We start from the raw sequence: 22,345 nt of genomic DNA, 5'->3' as shown, positions 1-22,345 counted from the left end.
TACCTCATTGTGGTTTTGAGTTTCATTACCCTGATGAGTAATGATTTCCCACCTTTTCATGTACCTATTGGCCACCTGTATATGTCTTCTTTGGACAAATGTCTATTCAGATCTTCTGCCAATTTTTAAAAAGTTTTTATTTTAATTCCAGTTAGTTAACATACAGTGTTACATTAGTTTCAAGTGTACAATATAGTAATTCAACAATTCCATACATCATCAGGTTCTCATCACAACAAATGCACTCCTTCACCCCCATCACCTATTTCACCCATCCCCCTACACCCTCCTCCCCTCTGGTAACCATCAGTTAGTTTGTTCTCTATAATTATGAGTCTGTTTCTTGGTTTTTCTCTCTCTCTCTCTTTTTTCCCCCTTTGCTCACTTGTTTTGTTTCTTAAATTCCATGTATGAGTGAAATCATACGGTATTTGTCTTTCTCTGACTTATTTTGCTTAGCATTATACCCTCTAGCTCCAACCATGTTGTTGCAAATTCTTCTGCCCTATTTTTAAAGATTTATTTATTTATTTGAGAGAGAGAGAGAGAGAGAGAGAGAGAGAATGAGCAGGGGGAGGGAGAGAGAATCCCCAAGCAGACTCCCAGCTGAGCAGAGCCTGAGGCAGGGCTTGATCTCACAACCCTGAGATCATGACCTGAGCCGAAATCAACAGCAGGATGTTTAACTGACTGAGCCACCTAAGCATCTCACTTTTGCCCTTTTTTTAATCGGATTGTTTTTAGTTATTGAGGTGTATGAGTTCTTTGTATATTTTAGATATTAGCCCCTTACCAAATAAATGATTTGCAATTATTTTCTCCCATTCAGTAGGTTGTCTTTTCATTTTGTTGATGGTTTCTTTTCTTGTGCAGAAGTTTTATAGTTTCGTGTAGTTCCATTTGTTTATTTTTGCTTTTGTTGCTTTTGCTTGTGTCATATTTTAAAAAATCATCAACAAGACTTACGTCAAGAAGCTTACTGCCTATGTTTTCTTCTGGGACTTTTATGGTTTCAGGTCTTATATTCAAGTCTCTACTCCATCTTGAGCTCATTTTTGTGTATGGTGTAAGATAGTTGTCCAGTTCCATTCTTTTACATGTGGCTGTCCAATTTCCCAACACCAATTATTGCAGAGACTGTCCTTTCTCCATTGTATGGTCTTGGCTTCTTAGTCATCAGTTAATCAACCATATATGTGTGGCTGTCTGTTCTGTTGATCTAAATGTCTGTTTTTATGCCAACACCATACTGTTTTAATTACTGTAGCTTTGTAGTATAGTTTGAAATCAAGAAGCATGATGCCTCCAGTTTTGTTCTTTTTCAAGATTCCTTTGGTTATTTCGGGTTTTGTGGTTTCATGCAAATTTTAGAATCGTTTGTTCCATTTCTGTGAAAAATACCATTAAAATTTTGATAGGGATTGCATTGAATCTATATATTGCTTTGGGTAGTATGGATATTTTAACAATATTAATTCTTCCAATCCATAAGTACAGAATATCTTTCCATTTGCTTAGTCTTCTTCAATTTGTTTCATTAATGCCTTGTAGCTTTAAATATATAGGTCTTTCACCTCCTTGGCTGAATTTACACCTAGTTATCTCACTCTTCTTGATGCAATTATAAATGGGATTTACTTAATTTCTCTTTCTAATAGTTTGCTATTAATGTAAAAAAACACAACAGATTTTTGTGTATTGATTTTGTATCCTGCAACATTGCTGAATTTATTAGTTCCAATATTATTTTGATGGAGTGGTTAGTGTTTTCTATATATAATATCATGTCATCTGCAAACAGTGACAGTTTTACTCATTCCTTTCCAGGTTAGGTGTCTTTTATTTCTTTTTCTTGCCTAATTGCTCTGGCTAAGACATCCAATACTATGCTGAACAGAAGTGGTGAGAATGGACATCCTTGTCTTGTTCCTGATCTTAGAGGAAAAGCTTTGGCTTTTCACCATTAAGTATGATGTTAACTGTAGGCTGGTTATAAATAACCTTTATTATGTTAAGGTACATTCCCTCTATACTCACTTTGTTGTGAGTTTTTATCATAAATGGATGTCAAATTTTGTCAAATACTTTTCCTCCATCTATTGAGATGCTTATGTGATTTTTATCTTCCATTTTGTTAAAGTTGTGTATCACATTGACTGATTTGTGGATATTGAAACATCCTTGTATCTCTTGAATAAGTTCCATTTGATCATGGTATAAGATACTTTTAGTGTATTATCATATATATTTTTGCTTATTTATTATGTCTTTTCTCTCACCTGGAATGCTAGAATGTAACCTCCACCAAGGCAGAGACTTTGCTTTATTACTCCATTCCTAGTGCCTATAACAATGCTTGCTATATGGCAAACACTCAAAAAATATTTACTGAATGAGTGAATGAATGAATAGGTAGATCTACAAAGGAACAGTAAACCACAGCATATCCATCCTAAGAGATTTTATGTAGCCATTAGAAACATTCCCAAAGGCCATCCTGAGTATAAAAGGTGGGTTTGAGACAGGGAAGAAACTGATAATGGTGAAATAAATTATTGCCTCCTCTATATATGTTCTCCATCATTTCAAGGGCTTCGAGAATTTCAGGCCTATCTTAAGTCTGGCCTGAACCTCAAAGCAGTCTCCTAACTTTTATAATTTATCTAGGTCTTAGGAGATGACTCAGGATCAAAAGAATCCTCTTGAGCTCCCCTTGGCATTAGACCAATTTTCTGACATCCGTTCTAAGAGCTACAAGTGAATACTTGTTGTGAAATGTGTTGTAAAAAGATGATGAGAAAATCAGCCAATTAATCCATTAAACATTATTTTGGCTGAGAGAAGATCCAAAGGGTTAAAAGATGTTCACCTTGTCTTCAGAGAGCTTGCTATTTATTCAAGTGGGTAAGATACATAAGAAATTGGATGGAGATATATGTGGTTACTGCTAAATAAGATGTAAGGACAAGAAGGGCAACAGTAATTCTGAGAAGGGAGAGGAGAGGCAGTTAGGGACAAGCCTCTCCAAACAGTGGGGATATGAGCTGTTCCTAAAGGATGAGTGTGATTCAGACAAGCAGGGAATAGATAAGGAGTCCTACAAGGCCAGGCAAAACCAGTATGGGTGAGCAACAGAACGTATCTGGGCCCAGGGACAGGCTCTTTTCTCAAGGGCATTTTAAGTAAAACATTTTCATCAGAATTATATCAACATATTGATTTTATCTAGGTAAATCTTTGGTTGGCAATGTTAAATTTTAAACAATGTTTCTTTCTTTTCTTTTCTTTTTCGTACCTCTTAATCATTACCCTTCACCTATTTCACCTACCCCTCTAGCCCCTTCCCCTCTGGCAACCACTAGTTTGTTCTCTATATTTATAGTCTGTCGTGTTGTTGTTGTTGTTTATAAACAATATTTCTCATTTGCAACTTACTTTTCCTTATGAATTATTTCTTTTCCTTGAGCAATTTAAAATGAAATTTGGATGGATAGACCTAGAGTGTATTTTGCCAAGTGAAATAAGTCAGACGGAGAAAGGCAAATACCATAAAATTTCACTTACCTGTGGAATCTAAAAAAGTAAAACAAATGAACAAACAAAACAAAACAGAAACAGATTCATAGGTATAGGAAACAAACTGTTAGTTACCAGAGGGGGAGGGTGAAGGTGAAATCGGTGAAGAGGATTAAGAGGTACAAATTGCTAGTTATAAAATAAGTAAGTCGTGGGGATGTAATGTACCTAGGGAATATAAGCATAAGGAATATAGTCAATAATACTGTAATAACTTTGTATGGCAACAGATGGTTACTAGACCTATTGTGGGAATCATTTTGTGATGTATAAAAATATCAAATCACCATGATATATGCCTTAATCGAACAGGATATTTTATGCCGATTATGCTTCAATGAGAAAAAAAATAAAGTAAAATGAAGGTTAGATTTATTGATTGGCTTTTGTATTATTGTGCTTTAGTCTTACCAATTGTAACTTTTGCCTTTGGGAGCCATTGTTTTTCCAAGTCACATTTTGCAGATAAAAAGTTTATCACTAAGATTATATTCTTCCATCAATTTTTAGTGGATTTTTAAAACATTTTTTAACAGTTTATTTATTGATTGGGGCGCCTGGGTGTCTCAGTGGGTTGAGCGACTGCCTTCGGCTCAGGTCATGATCCTGGAGTCCCGGGATCGAGTCCCGCATCGGGCTCCCTGCTCAGCGGGGAGTCTGCTTCTCCCTCTGACCCTCTTCCCTCTCGTGCTCTCTCTCTCTCATTCTCTCTCTCTCAAATAAATAAATAAAATCTTTAAAAAAAAGAGTTTATTTATTGAATGATTGATTTAGAGAGTGAGAGAGCACAAGTAGGGGGAGCAGCCGAAGGAGCAGCAGAGGGAGAGGGAGAAGCAGGCTCCCCGCTGAGCACAGAGCCCAGAGCGGGTTCCCAGGACCCTGGGATCATGACCTGAGCCGAAGGCAGACGCTTAACCGATTGAGCCACCCAGGCGCCCCTTTAGTAAAAAATATTTTAACAAGTAGTATTTTTAGCCATTGCCAATTTTTCCCTCTTGATTATAAGGTCTAATTTTTCCAGAATTAACTTACATAGTTTTCAATATTACCAGTCATTTGTATTTTATCACTTTATAATAAATTTTACCCATGAGATTTTAGCCACTATTTTATTTTGTATTAAATATTTCTACCAATATTACTCATTATGAATTATTTAAAAAACTACTAATTTAATTTATAACCTCGCTGAAACATGATTTTTTTTTAAAGATTTTATTTATTTATTTGACAGAGAGACAGAGAGAGAGGAAACACAAGCAGAAGGAGCGGCAGGCAGAGGGAGAGGGAGAAGCAGGCTCCCTGCTGAGCAGGGAGCCCGATGCAGGGCTCAATCCCAGGATCCTGGGATCATGACCTGAGCCGAAGGCAGTCACTCAACCAACTGAGCCACCCAGGCGCCCCTGAAACATGATATTTTATGGGCTCTTCCCCTTCAGATATTCTGTAAGTTTCTCTATTGTCCAAATTGTAATGCAAATGTACTGAAAACCCAGTTCTTCTACATACTTTTCATTTCTTTGTCTATTCCAAAATAAAGGTCCATGCCACTGGCAGAGCAAAAGTCCTGGTTGCAAGCAACAGAAACTGACTCCAGCTGATTTAAAAGAAAAGCATGTATTAAAAGGATACGAGGGTAATTCACAAAATCCCTGGGAGGGCTTGAGAGCCAGACTGGAGCCGGAGCACTGGCTAAAAGCAGACAGCAGAACCAGTCTAATCTGGCTACCCGGACTTCGAGAGGCACCAGGCTCCAGATCTACTCTGCAGACTCTCTTGGCCCTGGACACTGGATGCCAGGAGTCAGACCAGCTACAGTCACTGCTACCACCTGGGAAGACTCACTGTGGGCCCTGTTTCTTTGCTTCCTTACCTCTCAATTAGAAACCTGTGGTAGGTGTGTCTGAGTGGTGGGGGTCACATGCCTGCCTTCTTGCTGCAAGAGATCTTGGGGGAAGCAAATGGAATGTAGCTCCCGCCCAGAAGATACAGGTGGAGGAATTCCCCAGCATGGCAAGGGGCGTCATATGCTGGGCTATTTGAGAAGAATGATAAATGTCCATTAGAACATCAGAAGATTAGAGAGAAAATATCCCGCCTCGTTCCATGGAATCACAGTTATAGCAGAGGCCACAGGTCCTGGACGTTTCCTTGGGGGCCATCCCCCACAGAACTCACACGCTGACTTGCCTGTGTCCCTCACCATGCAGCCAACCATCGGTGCAGCCTCTCAGGCAGTAAGCAAGTTAAAAAAAGAACCAAATTATCCCCGGTGCAAATGGATATGTGGTCCTCTTCCAGGAGTAGTTTTTAGCAAATTTTATAATCAAAGTCTTTTCTATATCTAGCAAACATCCTGTATACTGCAACTGATAACACACAGAATGCTTTCATTAGCGTTGCCCTTGGAGCAATTGAGGCACTCAGATTTAAATGGGTGACTGTAAAAACATGATTGGCTTTAAATCAGAGCATTTCTCTGAAGAAATTTTTTTAATAGTTCTCATTTAGAAATCTATTATTTCATGTAGTTGCTAAAAAATCACAGAGCTTAAATTAACATCATACAATCATTTATATTTAGTTCTAAGGAGAATTGATACTAAGTGTAATCTTAAGTATTTTATGTATAAGATAGATACGGCAAATGAAAATGATCTTTATATTAGCTAAATTCCATAGCAGCACACAAGTCACAGAGTGATTTTTATATAACCCAAAGTTCGTGGAATGCTAAACTTTAGGACTTAGAGCTCTCTGAAGCTGCTCTTCCAAGCCTCCAAAATACAAAGTTCTTTAGAGTAGTCATTAAAGAAAATATTTTATTGTAGTAATAGCATTCCAAATGATTTCTCATGTCCCAAGTGCTGGTTCCTTCTGTATGTGTGGAGTTACTTAGTCATTTCCAGATATATATATCTGTAGCTCAGTCGACCCCCTGAGCATGCTCTTCATCCCCCTCCTTCAGGTTCCTGAACATACCTCTTATGTCTCTCACCATCTAACCAAGATGCTTCTGGTACAGCCCAGACTGAAAGGTGGGCAATGGACTAAGGGGCCTCAAGGGAGGGGAGGGCAGTTTCCCTTCCAGATCCTTGACTCTTCCTAGCTTTCCAAATGTTTAGTGGTTCACTTGGGAATTCTGCTGAAGGTTAGGCAGTTGTTACAGGGATTGTCACAACTGAAATCAAATGGCTCTTGGAACCAAGAATTCAGGAAGTCAGGAACTTTTCAGTGTTAATTTGGAGTCATAGAGTACCACCACATCTTTCATTCTACTAGGGTTTTCTTTCAGTAACTACTTAATGAGAGTGTTTATCTCAACTCTGCATTTCCCAAACAGAGCTATTAATCAGAGCCATCTCTATATCCACTATGAGTGAGACGGGCATAGTTCAGGCCTTCAGCCTTGCCAGGAGGGCAGTAAGCCACTTGTTTTTCTTGGCAGAGATCTTGGTCCGCATGTGGTTCCTTCTCTTCTTTCCTCAGACCACAAGATTCAGATTCCTTGGAGCCTAGAGGACCCTCAGAATTTTCTTCACCTTGGCTACAACCTGTGGCAAGTACCATATAGTTTAAGCCTTCTTGGTTCTTGGTTTCCATTAAGGCTATTGACATAACATCACCTGAATTCAAACAGATCACACTGCCATCTTCATCTGTGAAAAAAAACAATGTAAAAGTTATAGTAGTATCTATTTGACTTTCTGTATCTCTAATATACAGACTGTACAAGAATTATAACAATACCAACCATAAACACTGGATCAGCAAGCACTTATGAGAACCACCAGGGAATACAAAGAAACAAGATATGCTCCGTGTCTTTGAGGCTACCGTCGTCTAGTAGGGGAGCAGAAACATTACTATAGAAGGACAATGTGTGCTGTATATAACAAAGGAATATGCAAGATGTGAGGAGAGCGCAGAGAGGATAACTCTGCCATAAGTGAACAGTTCACAGCCTCAGAGGTAGGAATTAAGTGGCCTTACAATGGCCCTTTTTGTCTAAAGTGCTTACCTTTTAGTCCGCCCGCTAAAATATCCACCTTGAAAGATATATTCTTTTCGATTGAGTAATTTAATCATATAGTGAGATATTTATTGGATGCTCAACACATGCCAGGCTGTGTTCTAAGTATTGATGAGACAACAATGAACAAAGCAAAGTTGTTCCTCTTTGGGGTTTACATTCTAATGGGGGGGAGACAGACAATAAACTAGCAGCCAACTAAGTCTGTGTTGGGTGGTGACGAGTGGCAGCAAAGGGAGGCAAGAAAATAACGGTGGGGGCGGAAGGGGGTAGCTACTTTAGATGAAATGTCAGCAAAGTCCTCTCTAACGAGGTACATGGCAGGGAGGGACCGGAACTGAGTGAGAGAATTCAGCACTTGGGTATCTGAGGAAGAACGTTCAAGTTCAAGGGAAAGAGAACAGCAGAGAACAAGGACCCTGAAGCAAGAGCGCCCTGAGTGTGAACTGGTGTGAATGGTCCCCCTCAGCTGTCTATCTCCCTGGGGCACATTGCATTGGTACTACTTAGCAAATAAACTGGCACGCTTATGACCTCATAAGGCTGACAGGAAATGGAGAGGCCTGGCAAGTTTTGATGACAAAGTTGAGGGAGAAGGAAAATGTCATGAAATATAATAACAGTGATCATTATTGTTGTTGTTCACACGGAGAATGTACTATGTGCCGGGCACTGTTCTAAACTATATACGTATATTAACTCACTCTTCTATTAAGTAGATGTTGGTATCATCCCCATTTAACATTTGGGGAAACTAAGGCACAGAGGGCTTAAATAACTTGCCCAAGGTCACACAGCTGTAATTTGAACCCAGACAGTGTCCCCATATTCACCCTCCCCGATGGAAGGGCAGAGCTGCTGTGCCCTGTGAGGAGGAGCCAAGTGGGTGGGCAGTGTGCCCCATAGGAGTTCTTGAGAGGCACAGACTCTGGATGCTCATGTGTGGGGTCAGGGTGGCTGGGCAGAAAAATGGGCAGCTAGAGGGTAATCGGCCTTCTTCACAATTACGCTCATTATTAGTTTGTCTTTCTCTACTTAAAGACTGACTTTTTTCCATAGAAAAGTAGAAGAATTCTTGCAGAAACCTAATAGCAGAGCTTCTGAAACATTTCACAAAATCTAGGTAATCAAAAGGGACAAGTACACAATATAAACATAAATATATAAATGTGTATTATGGGAATTGTTTGTTGGTGATCAGTGCTTTCCAATTGCCGAGTGTTATTACCTGGATGAAAAATTTATGATTAGAAATATTACTGTTCTTTCAAAATGGACCATATTTTACAAATCAGAAACATTTCAGTCAACAGAGGGTGGTCCTTCCTTTGTCTCCATCATTCTTCCAGCAAGAAGCATCCAGATGGGTGTCACTAAGGAGGGTGAGGTCGGCTGTGTTGCCAACCCTCTGCCCTTAGCCCTGATGTACACCCAGGTTGGGTTTCTTTGGAGTGAATTTAAATGGAAATATGGGGGAAAGAAACAACGTCAAAGGACTGAAGGAGGAACCACTGTAGCTACTTTTTGCCAATGGAATTTAATGGATCTGCCTGAACTACGAATCTTATTTTATTGTAAGAGCACACGAACCACCGGCCCTGCTCTGTCTTATGAGGTGCGCATTTGTTTGCCCACCTTCCCACACTGCTGAGGGACAAGATGGCGGAGTGACAGGCTCACAGACTCCTGGCCATCATTTCGTGTTCCTCTTCATCATTCAAACATCATGATAGGCCACTGCAACCACACAGATAGTCACGTAGTGTTATAAAATATCAACCCCATAGAAATCAGATGCCAAGCTTGGTTAATGCCTAAGTGCTTTAATCTTTGGGAGCGTCCTGCTGTTAGGATGATGGTCAACATGCACTAAGAGCCATTGAGACACTCATAAGAACAGTTTTCTATATATGATGATAGCAACCAAAAATACCAAAAAGTGATAGGAAGAAATAAGATATTTAACTTTAAATTGTCCAGGGGCCCAGGTTATTGAGGAAATTAGGATGTTCCTGAAAAGGCTTAAAGAAACGAGGCTAAAGGAAAGTTGAGAAAATTTCAAAACTTAAACCTATAATAAAGGTCTAGCTACTCATGTTATCAGCAGCTTCATTTTCATACCTTTAATCCATTAAATAGCATATTTGGAAACGTTCAACCCATACGTGATTTTATTTTATTTTATTTTATTTTTTTTTGCCCCTTGTTGAGTTATTTGAAAAAAAAAAAACTTTTCTATAAGGCAGATAAATTCTTTTGACAAATTCTGGCACCGCACATCAAAGAAAAATCATTAGCTAACTTCTTCATTGGTTTAGAGTACTTAGAGCAATATTTAGTAACTTGACCCTGGCAAGCTTTCAGCAATTAGTACATCTTCTTATTGCATAAAGAACTTCTGAGAGATGGTGGGGAGGAGGGTGTTTTGTTTGTTTATTTTTGTTTAAAACTGAATAGAAAGCCTGCAGGTCAGACCTTAAGGCAGAGATCCTGAACAAAGATAGCATGTGCTCAGCAATCCTTTCTTTAAGAGGGAAATATTAAAATAAAGACTTCCAAGCAAGACAGGGTATTTACAGACGAGACATATGCCGGCTGACTGGCTATGTTTAGAACAGCAGAGGAGCATTTAGATTTGTTTCCTGTAGAACTCTCTGGGACTGATGAGGTGATGTTTACAAAAATGTTTGGATGAAGTCACTGGGATATTTTTACTAGATGCCCAGATATGTTACTAATCTCTCTCTATCCCCTCTCTACCCCATTAGGTCAGTGGGACCAGAGGATAAGCATGGTATTATTGCTCCCTGCAACCCTAATGCCCACCACCCCCAGCTTTTTTTTCTCTTTTAAGAAAAGTCCTTCCAATGGCTTTCTTACCCTCTTATGTATCTCCAATAGTAACAGTCAAGACAGACATCTTACTCCTTTGCTAAATATGCCCACCAGTCTGCAGAGCGGTGAACTATTATTAAACACATTCTCTCTTATTAAAAAGGTAATTAAGCCTAGGCTTCCCTTGAAGGGATGGTTTTATGATTTCTATCCTTTGCAAATATGCAAACTCTGCCTGTCAGTCCCTTTCTTCTCTCTGCCCCTTTTGTTCAGTCACATCTCAATAATCAAAATTTTTAGTGACTCCCATATCTCTTTCTATTCCTTACCTGCAGGATTTACATTCATTGTAAATAACAGAATGAGAATTTCTCTTTTACTAAAATTGAATTTCTGTCATGGCACAGAATTGCTTGTTTCTATCTAAATTATCCAAAGTTTGATTATATTCCCTGTTAAACTCTTCCTGCATCATTACTCTGCATGTTTGTCTGCTTCACTATTTTTTGAATATTGCTTAGAATTTTAATTCAGCCTGCCAACAACTTGGCACCTAAATGACCAGGACAAATCGGGGTATCTTTTCTAGCAAGCCAGAAGTAGTAAGTTCTTTCACTATGCCTAGCTGCACAGCACACTACTGATAACAAATTGGGGAAAGCGTGTGGGTATTTTCCTTACGACAGCCATGTTTCTGTGAAGGCTGAGAGTAGAAGCCATACTCCAGCCCCACCTCAGCAGTATGGCCACTGGCAAACTGCTAAATCTCAGTCTTCTCATCTGTAAAATGGTGATATAATACCCATGCCATAAGACTATTGAGTATTTAATGAGTTAACCCACATAGCACAGTAAAGGGCACATAAAAAAGGGCTACAATAAGATTAGCTGAACTAGAGGGTATTATGCTGAGTGAAGTAAATCAATCAGAGAGAGACAATTATCATATGGTTTCACTCATATGTGGAATATAAGAAACAGTGCAGAAGATCATAGGGGAAGGGAGGGAAAACTGAATGGGAAGCCATCAGAGAAGGAGACAAACCATGAGAGACCCTTAACTATGGGAGACAAACTGAGGGTTGCTGGAGGGGAGTTGGGTGAGGGAATGGGGTAATTGGGTGATGGGCATTAAGGAGGGCACGTGATGTGATGAGCCCTGGGCATCTGAAACTAATGATGTACTATTTGTTGGCTAATTGAATTTAAATTTTAAAAAAAAAAGATGAGAAAAATAAATAAAAGCCATTCACAAAAAGGGTTTTGTTCTCTATATTTAATGTGAGCATTGTTTGTTACTTATCTCAGCCTCACAGATGAACTAGGTAATGCAACATAGTGAAAAGATTGTCTTACGGGTTCACGGAGACTTCTGGTAGAGGCTAAGGTAAAGCTCAGCTCTCAGGCCCTCTTAAACCCCTTATGGCAGCCTCTGTGATGTTTATAAAATGTCTGCACACATTAGAAGGAAAGGACTCCATGAGCAAAGAGTTAGATTTTAAAATACATTACATGTCAACTGTAAGATCCTTGCACCCCCCTGGAACTCTCTACCTCTGCGGCATTTGACCACTCCCTCCTTCACGAGCCTCTCTCCTTTGGATATGACAACACTCTCTTACGACCTTCCTGTCCCTTTCTGGCTTCTCCTCTCTGTGCCACCATCTTTCTTTGCCAATCCCTAATATCTTGGCTGTTCTCTAGGTCCCATCCACCATTCACTCCTCTTCTTGTTCTATACACTCTAATTGAATGATCTCGTGTACACCTTTGACTTCAGCTACCTATATTTATAGGACAGATCTTTCAACTGAATATGAGGTTTCTCCACTTAGCCCACAGCCAGCTGAAACCAAATCTGTGCCAAGCTATTCTTCCTCCTATGCCCCGCCTCTGGGAAGAGCACCACTTTTCACCTATTTTCACAAATCACTAGGATTCACCATTGTCTCCTCTCTCTGTCACTCAAGTTAGATGCCAAGTCCTACAACATCTACCTCTGGACTTTGTTTCCTCCTCTCTGTACCTGTTACCATTCATTAATTCAGCTCCCACTCATTTTCATTGTTTTACCTGATTTTTTTTATGTATGACTACTCTCCCTCCAATTTCCTCCCTTGCCATCTCCCAGCCTCATATGTGATAAACTACATGCAGTTCCGTGTACACCCCATTCTCTATTATCCCCTGCTTTTCTACATACTGTGCCTTCTATCCTGAAATACTGTTTTTCTCACCTCCCTGCAAAACTCAGCTTGGAAGTAACCCCTTCCCACTGGCTTTTATTGACTCTCTGACACATGATATGGACTTGGCGTCCTTCCTCTGGACTCCCACAGAACACGAACTCCCTCTCAGTGGCAAGAGAAAATGCTTCCTGCTCCCCAAATCCTTACACATCACCTCACTTACTAGAAAAAAGATAGTATCGCCCTGACCAGAGAATCTATATCCCACTCAGTCCTCTAGATTACATCAGTTTTATCTCTGAATCCAGCCAATACACACATAAACATACATAAATATTTCTATAATTGGTTGTATATGCATATAAAATATCTAAGAGCGTATAATCAAGTTGCTAACTATGGCGAGCACTGGAGAGTAAGGGTAGAGAGGAAGTAGGAGACTTTTGCTTTTTATTCTGTTTAGATAATTTTATACGTTTTTTAACCATAAACATAAATTACTTTCATAACAAAGATCTTGAAAATGTAGATGCAGTTATGAAATAGAATAGCGAGAGCAGTGACAGATTAATTATTGGAAAAATTCTAAGGAAAACTGGAAAGGAATCAGGAGTCATTTCGATGACTGATGTCAAATAACATAGAAATTCTTAAGGCTTTAAAACGATAATAATTGTGCTTAATTTTATAAGGTCTACAAATGGGATAGTCACAAATTTGAATCAGGGTCTTCTCAGTTAAGTGCTGCTTGCAGAGATAAGAGCAGTGATTTAGTAAGAAAAACATTCTTTCAACGCCAGGCACGCGAAGCCACACTCTGCTTGCCATTCACGTGTCTATACAGTGGGCTCTACTCAGTTACTGCCATTTATTTATCTTAGGAACAAAAGATTTCCTTTACATATTGGTAAACAACCCCGATTGCAGTTTCTCTCAAGTTTCTGTATGTGTAGTTACCACAAATAAGAACCAGGCCAAGAGGAGCAGATTCAAATGGCTTCAACAGAATAGTAGGGACAGAGATGCAGTTCTGGGACAAGGACAGCCAATAAAAGTGGCGCTCACTATTAAACTTTATATACAAAATTAAAGAAAATCAAGGGAGTTTAATTGTTCAAGGGAAAGAAATATTCTTGCCTCCTTTTTTGTTTTTTTCTTAAAACAGCCTAATGGAACACATTAAACTTAGGTGCTTAACACTATGCCTTGCAACAAGTCAATACCTGCTGAAATAATTTTTTTTAATTTTATCAAAACTCCATTTAGAGAAATACATTAAGTAAATGCCTAGAAAATGAGGAGGATTTGATAGTACCTAGAATGGCTTCTGGTCTGTTTTTCCTTATCCTGTGTGGTCTTCACGCAGGTACCTATATGCACAGAACCCTCCACAAGGGCTGATGCCCTAGTTGGCACCCCTCAGGGCTCGGCTGCTGACACTCAGAATCAGCGGGGTTCCGAGACCGGAAAGCAGGGGGAGCCAGTGTGGGGCTGTTACCAAGGCTTATCTGATGAGGGTAACGAGGCATGCTCAAGACAAGCACAGCCCTTTCCAGTCTGTCACTGACTGTTCATTTAAAGAAGCGATGCGATCCGTGTTATTTCCATGCATGTCATGGAGTCTGAGTTACCCCCAATACATATTCAGAAATACAGCATGCAAGACAAGCAGATGTTCATCATGTGCCTTGTCATCTTCCCTGCTATTAATCAAGAGCATCACTCCAGGCAAAGGTCTCACTCTGGACTCCGCGACGGCCGTCAGCCTCTTATCATCAGTCACTGCAAAGACTGAGGGGCCTGATTTCTGAGAGATTCTGACTCGTGGTCCATCTTGCCAGCTTTATTTCTAAGCAAAAATGTCTGCATTCACAAAGGGCCCTGGGAACTTTTAATAGCCAGAAGGAGTTCTAGAGCAAGTGAAGTGGCTCATTTTAGAATTCATTTCTCTACAGCCAAGGAGGTGAACATATTACAAATCTGATTTTAGAAATGAAAGTGACTACTGGGTTTTAATTCTATTTTGTACTTTTCATTGAACTAAAAACGGTTAGTTTGTCCATCACAGTAGAATGGTTCCAGAAGATTATTGCCTCATTTACCAAATTACTGAGGTTGTGGACTCAGACTAGACCTTAACAAGGCGTGAGCCACTCCAATAATCATCACAAAATTACTCAGCAGTTAGAAGCAATGATTAGATACATACATAGCAACACGGATGGTTCTTAGAAACAGGGCTCAATGAAAAAGAAAAGAAGTTTTACAAACACAGCAGCATCTGTGTGTGCAAAACAATACACACTCTGCAGCAAAACATACAAATAAAAAGATACACATTAAAGGCATTAGAATGGTTGCCGGGCCAGAGGAGAGAGGAAGTAGAACAGAAGAAGAATATGGAGATAAAGGGACAAAACAAACAAGGGAGAAGCCCTGCGTAGACCAATGATCATAATGTACCACCAACTAACCCTCTATAATTAACTCAACTCTGCACTTGAGGTTGAAACTCGTATGAGGGGTGGAGGGGAAGGAAAACAGATTTCTAACATGTTAATTCACCTCCTTACTATCTTAGATGATAAATCCAGGGGCCATCTCACAATTCTTCTTTTTTTAATTTCGTGCACAAATAAAAATAATTTCCAAAGAGGAGTACAATGAGCACTTCATTGTTATGAGGATGGTGCCAGTATATTACTCTTCTTACTCACCATAAATGTCTTCTATGTATATCTCGTTTTAACCTCTTCAGTTCACACTGGAAAGAAAACCAGAAAATTCTGAAAAAGAATCAAACTTACCTTCAAAGCCTTCATTTATGACTCCACTGGGGTCTGCTTCTTCTCTGCATTGAGAAATATTCTTTAAGGAAACATTTCTGAATAACTGAAGCTGGTCTTGAATTTTGTGGAAAGTAGGTCTTTGTTCAGGTTCTTGAGCCCAGCACTGGGTCAATAAATCCCACCTGGATACACGGGTAAAGACATGAAAGTAAACGGTGATTGGAGATCATCAGGCAACCAGTACTGATAGTCCACGTAAGATCATTTCAGAAGGCAACATATTTGACTTATTGCCAGTTTTCCATAATTAATATAAATAAACCAGAACAAAATCTTTGGTTTCTGATTTAATAGTGCCTTGCAATATTACTACCTTTGTTACATAACACCTTTCTTTTGAAAAGCTATTTCTTTTGAAAAGCTATTATTTTTAACAGTTATTAATCCAAATAAACAGATAAATAGATGGCTGGAGAACAATTACTCAATGCATAAGGGAATTGACAGCTGTAAAAATTACTGAAGACTAGGAAGATTTTTACATTCATACACTGACATCTAAAATAAAATCTAAGGGTGCCTGAGTGGCTCAGTTTGTTAAGCGACTGCCTTCGGCTCAGGTCATGATCCTGGAGTTCCAGGATCGAGTCCTGCATCGGGCTCCCTGCACAGCAAGGAGTCTGCTCCTCCCTCTGACTCCCCCCTCTCGTGCTCTCTCTCTCTATCTCATTCTCTCTCTCAAATAAATAAACAAAATCTTTTAAAAAAAATAAAATAAAATCTAAGATTACTCCAAGCCACATAGATCTTGAGTGGCAGAACCTGAGGTAGAAACATCCAGTTATAATTCTTTTACTCTTCATTATACCGTCAGGTTAAGTAAGAGACTCAGTTTCCTCAGACAGTGATAGCTGGTTTATTTTTCTTTTTAAGATTTTATTTATTTTTTTGACAAAGAGAGACACAGCGAGAGAGGGAACACAAGCAGGGGGAGAGGGAGAGGGAGAAGCAGGCTTCCCGAGGAGCAGGGAGCCCGATGCGGGACTCGATTCCAGGACGCTGGGATCATGACCCAAGCTGAAGGCAGACGCTTAACAACTGAGCCACCCAAGCGCCCCAGTAATAGCTGGTTTATTAAACATTATTTTTTCCTTAACAGTTGTCTAAGAAATGTCTGTGTAGCACTCTTAATTGTGTTCATTCATTCAGCAAAGATTTGTTGGACACTTATTATATACCAGCAGTATATCAAGAGCTGGGGATGTGGTAGTGTGGTTCCTGTCCTCATAGGGCTACAAACAGTAAATGTAAGAAGGTGACAAAAATCTATCTCACTACAACTCCTATGAACAGGAAAAAATGTAGCTCTTTTACATTGTCTGCTATTAATTAGGTCTTTTTTGGAGCCCCCACCTAAGAGGAAAAAAATTAACTTCATTAAATACAATGCAGTTTAAAACCTGGTGTGATTCAATATTTTAAATGATCTTTTTGAGTCATGCTCAGTCTTCTCTGCTTAGTAACTCAATCTCTATTTTTATGCTATTCCTACTCCCTCTGTCCTGTTCTACAAGATGGTGGCAGCATAGATGTTGGGTGAAAGTCCTGTGTGACTTATAATGGCAGTGAAGAACCCTTTGGACCCCTCTGTGTCCTCCGGATCTTTGCTTGTATCAGAGTAGGATGATCAGGAATTCAGTGAGGAGTGACTGGTCTGGTCCATTCCTAAGACAGGCAGCCCATGGTTTCCTTACATTTTCTTTGCACCCAGCTCCCGCTGAACTTCTCCCTTTCCTCTCTCTAGCCATAACCTTCTCTGAGACTGCATCATGTCCTGTATATGCTCACAAGGCCCAGGGGATCCATTCCTGTTTCTGTTGTGTCCCTATAGGATGCTCCTTGGCTGAATCTCTAGTTTTCAACAAAATGTTCACGCTGCATGGGAAACAAAGGAGGCTTGGAAGTGCAAGCTTGACCTTCTCTGTCTGGACATGCCTTACCTTATTCCTGATGCTGGGTCTCCATGTCAATATGGGGGAGGGGTCCCCTGCTCAATGATCAAGTTGCCATCCTCCCAAATTGGCTGAGGTGGGCAGTTGCCCATACTTGGTCTAACTGAAGCCTGCAAGAGGTTTCTCAGAACCTGGATAGCCAACATCCTCACCCTCCCACCTCCATCCGTCAATGTCTCTTCTTCCCACTTCCCCCAGGGCTCAACGGCGGGGAAGGAATGGGGTTTCTACTGCTCCCTCTTTTTAATTAGATTATCCTTACACAGAATTATAGGTTTTAGTCACTCAAACCTGGCATTTGGCATACCAACAAGGAGCTAAAGGATTCTAGATAACCTCTCTCTCCTCCGAACCTGGCTTTTGAGTCTATGACTTACTAAAAAAGTCAAGTACCTGCTCTTCTTTTTTTTTTTTTACTTCCTGGAGCTAGAGGGCAGATTGGTGGCAGGGAGAGAAAAACTGATAATGAAACATCAGTTGGGAACTATCTAAAAATATTGGTACTACTGAGGCACTTTGGTGACCCAGTCCGTTAAGCATCTGCCTCTTGGTTTTGGCTTAGGTGGTGATCTCAGGGTCATGGGATGGAGGTCTGCGTGGAGCCCTGTGTTGGGCTCTGTGCTCCTTGTGGAGTCTGCTGGAGACTCTCTTCCCCTTTGCCCTGCCCCTCCTCCCTCTCCACCCTTGGCTTACTCATTCTCACTCTCTCTAAAAATAAATAAATAAATCTTTAAAAAATATTCGTACTACCATATCAACAGATTAATATACAATTACAAATTACAAGTTCTAAAAAAATGTACTAAAGAAAACAAATGTGATCTCTAATAGAGATGGAACATTTTTAGTAAGTTGCTCTCAGAAGTACACTCAGAAGAAATGACATTTAAGCCAAGGAACTTGGTAGGAAAATAAGATGCTACTCATGGGAACATGGTGGGGATAGGATGCAGGGAACATACTAGAAGACGAAAAAGCATGTGTAAATTCCTAAATTTGGAAAGAGCTTGGCTCATTTTAGAAACTGAAAGAACGCCAGTGTGGCCAAAGAGCCATCCTTGAGGGGGAGAGTGTGAAAGGAGATCAGAAGAAGAAGGGGAGATCATGCAGGTCTCATAGGCCAGGCTAGGAGTTGGATTTTATGGCACTATGATGGGAAGCTGTTGAAGTTTTTTAAGAAGCCATGATCTTCACATTTTTAGGGAATTACTCCAGCTGATATATGTGGAGAATGAATGGATTGTAGAGAGGCAAGTGAGAAGCAAAGAAGTTATTAAAGTTATTAAAGAAGATGAGGTGAGAGATAATGATGGTTTGGACTAAGGTAATGGCAGTGGTGCTAGGGTAAGGTATTCGATCACTGGATGACAATGACCAAGAAATCACGATAGGTATCGTATTTAAAATAGCTAGTATTTATGTTAGAAATTATGATGGAAAACCTCCGTTCCATTATAGTATGGCCTGAAAAGTCCACTTTCATCTCTTTCATTTCTTGACAAGCACCTCAGGTCAGAGTTGGTACTCAATATCAGAGTATTATGGGGAAACCTAATAGTGGTCTATTTCCAGTATTCATCTGATAACTTCAGATACATGACAAGGAATTTACGTTCTCAATATAAAGTGCCAAACTTGGCTCTACTTCTTAAAAATGAGAATCAAGGCTGAGAACCTATCTTTTACATGTTTCTTTATAACCTCTCATTTAAAAACAGGGGTGATACAAAGATTTGAATGAAGGATGATTAGACTCTTTATTAGAAATAAAATATCATAACTATATTCGATCATGCAATTTTAACCAATAGTTAAAGCAGAATCTTGATGATTCACCTAAGGGTTGTCCTAAAAGTTGTGAGGAGAAAGTATACTTTGCCATAGGAATCATATCCCTTTTGAAAATACAGCTGCAATTCAAAGATATTGCCAAAAATAATTAGAATCTCTCAGGACTTGCCATATGTTAACTATGAAGTTTTTTTATTTATTTACCACCTGCTTCATTTCTTTTTTTAAGATTTTATTTATTTATTTAAGAGAGAGAGAGAGAGCACAAGCATGGGGAGTGGCAGGCAGAGGGAGAAGCAGGCTCCCCGCTGAGCAAGGAGCCCAAAGCAGGGCTGGATCTCAGGACCCAGGGACGATGATCTGAGCGAAAGGCAGCCGCTTAACAGACTGAGCCACCCAGGCTCCCTAAACTGCTTCATTTCTGTAAAGGTCTCAAGATACTTAACAGAGATGATTCAGAAGGAGAGAAAAGAAAAAGTGAGAAGGTAGAAAGAAGGGGAGAAGGAAGGAGGTGCAAGGAGGAAGAAGCCATTCCTAACAGTCACCACTGTTTCTCACCCACTCAAACGACCCTCCAGATGTTCAGCCTCTTGTTTAATCCCTGTAACTTATTTCAACAGACATCCCTATTGTCTTTTGTCTAAGGGGCTTTCATTTACATTGAACCCAATCATTATTCTTAAATTTCTGATGGCAAATACATAGACCTGATAGTATACCAAATCTTTCTCTCCCACCATCCAGGAGCAAAGGAGCAGGGAATTGCCCTAGATTAAGAAAAGAGGAGCTCTTCCAAGATGTCCATCGACAGATGAATGGATAAAGAAGATGTGGTATATATACACAATGGAATATTATGCAGCCATCAAAAGGAATGAGCTCTTGCCATTTGCAACGACGTGGATGGAACTGGAGGGTGTTATGCTGAGTGAAATAAGTCAATCAGAGAAAGACATGTATCATATGACCTCACTGATATGAGGAATTCTTAATCTCAGGAACAAACTGAGGGTTGCTGGAGTGGTCGGGGGTGGGAGGGATGGGGTGGCTGGGTGATAGACATTGGGGAGGGTATGTGCTACGGTGAGCGCTGTGAATTGTGCAAGACTGTTGAATCACAGATCTGTACTTCTGAAACAAATAACGCAACATATTTTAAGAAAAAAGAAAAAGAAGAAGATAGCAGGAGAGGAAGAATGAAGGGGAGTAAGTCAGAGGGGGAGACGAACCAGGAGAGATGATGGACTCTGAAAAACAAACTGAGGGTTCTAGAGGGGAGGAGGGTAGGGGGATGGGTTAGCCTGGTGATGGGTATTAAAGAGGGCACATTCTGCATGGAGCACTGGGTGTTATGAACAAACAATGAATCATGGAACACTACACCAAAACAAATGATGTAATATATGGTGATTAACATAACAATAAAAATTTTAAAAAAAAAAGAAAAGAAAAGAGGAGCTCTAGAAAGCAATAGTCATTTAAAAATAAGGAGTGCAACTTGCACTCTTAAACAGCATTGAGGAGGCAGTGGAACAAAAAGGAGTTTATGAATATAACAACTCCTAAAACATGCATTTCTCCTATCTTTCAGGTAAATTAGTAACAGCAACTATACCTTTGGCATCGGGTCTTCCCTTACAATCCTGCACTTGCCACAATTCAATATCGCACTCATCCTACGTTATAGTTACAAATATTCGAGCATAGTACTCTAAATAAACTTACAGGTCATTCGCTTTGTTAAAATTTCCCTAGGCTGGTTTTTCTAGCTCTACAAAATACTCACTCATACTTGAAATATTTCACTTGGCTAAGTGTTCAGGTTCAAATTCCTCCATTCACCATGCCAACCCTTTACTCTTCTTTGCCTCAATGTTCAGTGTTTTTTTAAAATAGCATGAGACTCATTAGCCATGTTCATTATTGGTCTCTGTGAGTATTAAAGTCCTTGAATTCATAAAGCAATTGAAATTTAACAGATGAAATTTTCACAGCATCTTTCAGTATGAAGGGGATGAGTTTCTATAGGTATTGAAACAAAGCACATAAAATACAGATTTTCCAGAACTCCCTTACTCATTATAACCAATCCCAAAGAGGCCCAATTAGCATCTAGGTGTACATATTTTCTAAGAGGTAAAAATAAGATGGTGAACCTTCATGCCCTCCCATTGTCACCTCCTACATTTGAAATTCTCTCCAGTAGTTTCAGTTACTGCTGTGACACATCTGTCAGAAAACCCCCAAGAGCTCTCACTTGAAGTAGATTGCCCTTTGATCCCGTTTCTTCTCAAGAGTGGCGTGGATGTTGTGCAAACTGAAAGTTGAAGAGAATACTGAGGACCGGGCTTTCCACCATACATCCCAGGCTATGGAAAGAAGGGCAGGAATGCTCTGAACTCCTGCATTCCATTAATAGTTGAGCACAGCGTAGCCATCTATGGGCTCACCTGACCCAGAGTGCATCCAGGTGCTGAGCATTTAGGCAGTGAATAGAAGGTGCAGCGCGGCTCAGTGCAGACTTTCAACCCTCTAAGCTGGGCCTGTGATCTCAGAGAACTGCTTCAAATAAAAATCAGTTTCCTCTGTACTCTAAGGAGAGTAGTTAATCTTTATCATGACAACTTAAGGCCGTGGCCAGATTGAATGGCATGGCTGAGAGCTCCATTTCCTAGCACACTTGTTTTCCTGGTTGGCCATGGATCCTTAACCCTTCCCAGGGCTCTGAGAGCATGCAACCCTTAGGGGGCTGAGAGCATTGTTCACTCTTTAGTGACCGGTGTTCAAATGAACTTCAAAGCCACCAATGGAAAATCTGGGCTTTAAGGGAATGATATTTTTATAAAATTAGGGCAATAATATATCCAACCAATGAATTATTCAACATAGAGTTATATAGAATATTAAGTTATATATTTGGAGAAGTTATATAAATGTATGTTATATAAATATAGAACACAAGTGTTACATAGAATATTTTTGTCTGCCCATAAACTGGAATGTTTTTCTCGCACTTTTCTAGCATCCTGTCTTCCTCCTCTTTCTAGTTGCATATCTGGATACACCTTGGTAGAGCAAAGTTCAACATACCTACATTTTTCTGCTCCACAACCACCCAGT

General features: G+C 39.8%; 1 protein-coding gene across 2 annotated transcripts in view; it reads right to left on the bottom strand.

Annotated features, from left to right (window-relative positions):
* Window positions 1-6,924: 6,924 nt before the first annotated feature.
* The window catches only part of ROS1 (ROS proto-oncogene 1, receptor tyrosine kinase), a 105,420-nt gene continuing 89,999 nt past the window's right edge, over window positions 6,925-22,345 (bottom strand). For both annotated transcript variants that reach the window (XM_088024259.1, XM_088024260.1), the window contains exons 43-44: window positions 15,441-15,604; window positions 6,925-7,235 (exon numbers count right to left, since the gene is read on the bottom strand). In XM_088024259.1, coding sequence (XP_087880385.1) covers window positions 6,925-7,235; window positions 15,441-15,604 — 475 coding nt within the window. The remainder of the gene's footprint in view (window positions 7,236-15,440; window positions 15,605-22,345) is intronic.

The sequence above is a fragment of the Eumetopias jubatus genome, unplaced genomic scaffold (genome assembly GCF_037043125.1).
Source record: "Eumetopias jubatus isolate StellerSeaLion01/CBP00866 unplaced genomic scaffold, mEumJub1_p1.0 scaffold_6, whole genome shotgun sequence".
Taxonomy (NCBI): Eukaryota; Metazoa; Chordata; class Mammalia; order Carnivora; family Otariidae; genus Eumetopias; species Eumetopias jubatus.
The sequence above is the reverse complement of the archived record's forward strand: the minus strand, read 5'-3'. Positions and strand labels throughout refer to the sequence as shown.